Source organism: Protopterus annectens, chromosome 3.part0 (genome assembly GCF_019279795.1).
Source record: "Protopterus annectens isolate FY-2018-M chromosome 3.part0, PAN1.0, whole genome shotgun sequence".
In the NCBI taxonomy this organism is placed as follows: domain Eukaryota; kingdom Metazoa; phylum Chordata; order Ceratodontiformes; family Protopteridae; genus Protopterus; species Protopterus annectens.
The window spans coordinates 28,492,052-28,498,051 of NC_056731.1; the positions used below are offsets into that span (position 1 = coordinate 28,492,052).

Consider the following 6,000-nt stretch of genomic DNA (forward strand, 5'->3'; position numbering starts at 1 on the left):
CCCATAACTATGAGTGAAACTGGCACATTTCACTCTCCCCTGGCTTCCAGTAATTTTTTCAATAGTTTTAAATATACAAACGATAGTTAGTTTTTCCTAACAAAACGCTGGCAGTTATCAAAGCGTAATGGTCTAGCTTCTTGATGTTGGATTCAGAATGGTTTGCACTTGGACTTAAATCAAAGTTTACAGCCTAAAAGAAACCCAACAGCCATGAAATTACTTTTTAATCATGCGCAGTCTCTTGTTACAATAAGGTGTATTATAACTTTAATTATAGCTGATTTATGGCATTTTGTTCTTATTTACTCTTGGGGATATGAAGAAATACTCTATTCCACGCATTATAAAGGATGCTCTGCACCATAAATAAATTATTGACTATAAAAGTGGCACAAAGCTTCTATCAAGTTTCTTATACAACTGGCTCTTAGCAGTCTGTAGGGTGCAGAGTATAGTAACAGGGCTATGAGTTGGCCAATATAGGACACGTTGTTTAGTTATCTTGTATCCTTTCAGTAATGTATCTCTGCTGATGTTCCCAAATCCCAAACAACTGGGTTAACTCTTAGGGGCATATTAGCCATGTGGGGATTCAATGACTGCTCCTAGCTTGTAGTCACCTGCAAACTTAGTCAGCCAGAGCCCTTAGTACAGACTTTTACTTCAGAAAAGTAGATGGCAAACAGGAGAGGTTCCAACACAGAACCATGGGGGACTCTATTGATGGCTGGTCTCTTTGTGAAGGTAACTTTCCCCTGCTTTGATTATCTGCATCCTGTGAGCCAGATGGCAGTCCAGCAGGTGACACAGGTTTATTCCCAGTTTATTTCGTGTTTCTACTGTGCCTGAGTGGGGAATTGTGTTAAAAGCTTTGGCTAAGTCAAAGAATGAAGTGTGTACCGTTTTGCCTTCATCTATTGTTTTGGTGACCTTTTTAAAAAATGTTCACCAGATTGAGTAAGCATGACCTAATGATAGATGTTTGAGTTTCAGACTTATCCTTCAGAAAATTCATGCTAATGCAAAATCTGTTATTCTATCAACTTTCTAGGTTTGTAAGAGGAATATCTAAAAATCATCCCTATTTTGGGCCTTTGTTCCATGTTTATTTATGTCTTTATTTGGCAGTCTTGACTTTCTGAGAGAGGGGAAGAATACATTAAACAGAAAGCAATGCAGTAAAGGAGGAATTTCTCCCTCCTTCCCTAACTTTCAGTCCTTTTCTGTAGAAGCTCAACCCCCGACTTACCTAGAAGTACAGACATGTTTTGCATTTCTTGTCACTCCTTGGGAGATGGGTCAGTCTTTAGCTAGATGGGGAGCAAAGATGTGTTTTCTGTTTTGGCTACAGTATTCATGACAGAGTTCAGCCCCAGCCTCTCTTTCAGGACCTTAGTCCTTAATACAATGCGGCCTTTAAATTTTAGACCTTGATGGGTGAGTGGGTGAGTGACAGATGGGTAAAGGCTGCAGTACAGACTTATTTCATTGATTAGACTGACAATCTAAAAAAAACACTAGCATGTCTTTAATTTAAGGCTTATCTTTGTTAATGCCAGAAAAAACCTTGAGCCAATTAAATACTACAGTAAAAGGATAAGTACATACGAAGTGAGTTGTAACAATTTCAATATTTTAAAACAACCCTGTTTAAATCAATCTCCTGTTTTGTAAACTATGACGCAAGCAGCTTTAAACTAAATGTACAATTCAAATGGGGAAGCACACTCATGTACCTGGTTAGTTACTACCATCCATTTAAGTTTAACACTATGCCGACAGCTTAACCCAACTACTACACACAACACAAATCAAGAACAGAAATGATTGAATTGAAATAGTGGCACCTAAAATGGCGGCATCCTTCCACAACCATTAATTTTTTTTTCTTAACACACTTAAAGATAAATATTAAGTGTCCACAAAAAAAGCACTGTATAAAACGTGAACTTGGACTTAAAAAACATCAAAAAACAGCTAATCTCAAGAAATGTATCCACAAAAGAATATTGTTGTCACAAGTCCCTACTCCAACTGAAGATGAAACAAACAGTAAAAAAAAAATTGCCACACACTCACGCAAACTTCCTTGCTTCCCTCCCCTTTATTCTCCTCCCAAGATTTAGGAGAGAGGTTTCCCCACTTGTTAATTGCTGAATACATTTTGTCAACTACTGCCCACTCCATATAAAAATGTAGAAAAGAATAGCAGAAGAGATACGTACCCATCACTGTGTTACCTACCACTACCAGCCGTCATCAATTTCATGGCATTGGTGTTGGGCAAAATGGGTCTGGCCTGCCATGCATGAAAGTTGAAAGAAGGATCGATGTCTTTTTCAGCCATTAGCTCCAGGAAAATTGTCTTCGGATCCCACTGTTGTTTAAGAAAGTAAAAGAAGAATAGAAAAAAGAATATAGACTTCAATAATAGGAGAACAGTAATAAAAAAATACCCTGTTATAACTTGTAAAGCTCCTGCCCCATAGACGCCTCCTCCTCATCACCCATAGAAGCTGAGTCAATGAAAGAAAGACTTACGTCATGTGACTCATGCCATATGACAGTACAAGCACACTAGCTAGCACACAGACAGGGCAAAGCCAACAAGACACCTGCCTTTCACCTTCCCAATCCCATCCCAGCTCTGCCTTCCAATCCAGGATGTCACTAATTTCCTTACAGTAAATAAATTAATCCAACCCAAAAAACCGTAACCCACAACTGTTCCAAATTTCCAGCAACGAACTTTCCAAAGCAGCCCAACTGGGTGAAAAAACTGCAGAACTGGCAACCCTGATCTAATTTGTCTTTATCATTTATCACAACTCTGTCCACAATAAAAAAAAATGAATTTGTTAAAGGAAGTGCAAATCAATTAATGCTGATAAACAGTGTTAGTCTTAAAATTAAGGGAGAGAATTATATGAAATGTGGATTTTATTATTTTTTATTTTTTTAATATTATTGTAATTGTAGGAAAGAATTTTATTAGTACTGTTCTCAAACTGAAATATTAAATTGTGTGAATTGTTTTATTGATTATGGTCGCTGTATAAACGGAAATGATGTTAGACTGTACGGATGAACTCTGAAGAAGTCCCAAGATGTTTTTTATGGGATGAAAGCAATAAGTTCTTTATGTTTTATAGTTAAACTCAATAAATAGTCTGGTCAGACTGTGGCTTGTTTTATAGTAAAACAGTTTGTGGCTTGAACATTATAGCATTGAGGGCTCACACTGACATGCTTACTTTTGCAACTTGGACATTAGTGTTTGAAATGGAGATATAAATAGAATTCCGTTTTTGGAAATTGTTGATTGTAAAGCTGTTTTATATTAAAGAGGTTCTGCTCATTCACTCTATTTTTATTTTTAATCAGCATTCTATAGGACATTATAGTAAATGTGCAACTGAAAATATAAAATGCATACTGTATCAACTTCTAACGCTGTCTGACTTCTAGGTTATTTTAATTTTGTTAGTTATTGTGTAGTATATTCATTAATGTTTAGTATGTTAATATTTGAATTTCTTGATAATAATAGATGATGTACAAAGTTGTTTATTTATAACATTTGTAACCTGTCCAAATTTTAACCACTTCCTGCCACAAGGTGGCAGCAGCAGAAAAGTTTTCACTGCACCAGTACTTGTCACTACTGTGTAAAGCTGTTTTTGGTTGTTGTAGAAGAGGGGAAGAGTTCAATCCTTGCCTTTCTACATGTTCTTGTTTCATGGCTCTGTGCTATACTGTAAACCTCAAACAGGCCTTCACTGTCCTCTGCCCTACATACACACATGCACCTGACATCCCTTCACTAACTGTACATTTTCATAGAAGAATTGAATGATTTGTTATGGACAAGACAGTGGTAAGGAAGCTGCATCCTTCACATCCGTGGCCGAGATATATTTCATTCCAGATTGTTCCTTATGTGGTTTGGCTGCATTAGTATGATTCTTATATAGCAGTAGCATTGTTGCTGGGAATACTGGACTATCACTTCCTTCCATAACTGATGACATTCAGAGGTTATTGGAGTGTGAGCTAATTCTTCAATCCCAGTTGCTTGTAGGTAAAACAACAATTTTCTCATGCTTTGCAGTGGATAACATTTCCAGTTTAGGCACTTGTTATATCAAGAACTATCACCCTGCTTGAACCTTGCCTTATGACAAGACTGTTAACTGCTAGCTTATACATTCCCTTACACAGCTGTATGTGCCGCACATTAAACACTTTGCAATACATTTTCCATGCATTTCAAAATTTAAAATGAAAGCAGAAGTACATGTCAGGCTCATGTATATCTCTCAACTGTACCAGTTTTCTTAGAATGTCCAGATTTTTGCCTTATATTTTTGGTCTGTTCTTTATAAAATTTGTGGTTTTCTGACAAATCACTGAGGGCTGAAGTCACTAAATAGTGGCATACATTTGAGCTTCAGACTTCATATCCTTCAGAAAAGGCATGCTAACACAAATTATGTTATTCTACAACTTTCTTTTATAAGAGCAATCTGTCCCAATTTTGAGCCTTTGTTGCCCCATTATCTTGTGCTAAGAGGTTGAGAGGTATCATGTTATGAAATAAGGATGGTATTTTTATAGATTACATAAATATTTCATTCAATTGTATATATCAATAGACTAAACCAATGGGCTAAACCTTAGTCTTTTGAAATTTCTGTCTTCTCTGGAGTCTGATGTCTTCCAGTTTTATTTTAGCTGTGGTTATTTATAGTTTTCACTGTAACATACAGCTTTTATCTCTTTTGTCTTAATGTTATGCCTCACAATAATCTTGTATTAGAATAAGATCATTACCATAGTTAATACAATTTCATTACTAATTACTGAAGGAGGTTAATGAGCATAAAGTCAATGCATAATGTGGAATATAATGCAGAATATATAAGCCATACAGAAAACCTAATAATCAATATTTTCACTATCATGATGAAACACAACACCTTTTTTTATTTTTTCACTGTATATTAGTTTTAAAACTGATTAGAGCCATTGAAGTCCAGGATAGTGTCAATGGATTTACTGAGAGGTCTGATGTCATAGTTATTAGCTATAGCTACTTTGTTCTCCTTTGTTTTATTATTCATTTTGTGATATATAGTAAACTTTTACTGCCCACAGTTAAAGGTCAGTAATATCAACCACGTTTTTGGTTTTGCAGGTCACTCAGTAGAAGAAGTAGGAGGTCACAGCCTATTTTTAACATCCCTGAAACCAGTTCCAGGATATAATGGTCTCCATGGTTACAGGAGAAACACCTACTCGTTAAGAACATGTCCTTCAACCTTTGGGCTTGTAACTCACCTTCCGTTACATTAGGAGCTGCTGATTTGTTATAGCCTGACATTTTGAAGAAGATATATTCAGATCATGTGTCATTATTGGTTTGTAGTGTTATGAAGGAAAAATTAGACATTTAATTCTGGATGCACACAGATTGTGTTGATATGTTTCACAAATACCTTTCAACAGCTATGTTAATCCTGCTGCTTTAATAATGAATTTGGCTAAGACTACAATTCATAAAGTGGGATGGTACACTAAGCATGGAGTTGTTTTCATAATTATTATCTAAATACTTACATATTGTTATTTAAACTGGTAACTTAATACTGTATTTCACCTGTGGCTTGACATTTATTTTATTTAGTTTTTTTTTTTTTGCATTACTTCTCTTCAGTATTTGCTAGATTGAATTTCATCTGTTTAGTAAAGTGTTTTGTTGTAAAGTACTATAATAAAGGTTGAGCTGAGTTCTAAGTATAAGGACTTTTGATAGTGATTGTTTACATAATCAGGTTTTATTCTCAGCTGTAATAACAAAAAGGCTACTGGACAAAAATTTATTGCAATACATTTTTGTCTGGTAGCCTTTTTGTTGTTTTATTATGTTTTCATCAGTTTCCTGCTTGTGGTGTTTATTCTCAGCTGTCTCTCACTGAGAGAGCACAGAAGGAGATC

General features: G+C 35.6%; 1 protein-coding gene across 1 annotated transcript in view; it reads left to right on the forward strand.

The window, feature by feature from the left end:
- Window positions 1-5,747, forward strand: part of LOC122797245 (uncharacterized protein C17orf98-like) — a 35,432-nt gene extending 29,685 nt beyond the window's left edge. The window contains exon 3 of the mRNA XM_044066092.1: window positions 5,201-5,747. Coding sequence (XP_043922027.1) covers window positions 5,201-5,358 — 158 coding nt within the window. The 3' untranslated portion in view covers window positions 5,359-5,747. The remainder of the gene's footprint in view (window positions 1-5,200) is intronic.
- Window positions 5,748-6,000: the final 253 nt, after the last annotated feature.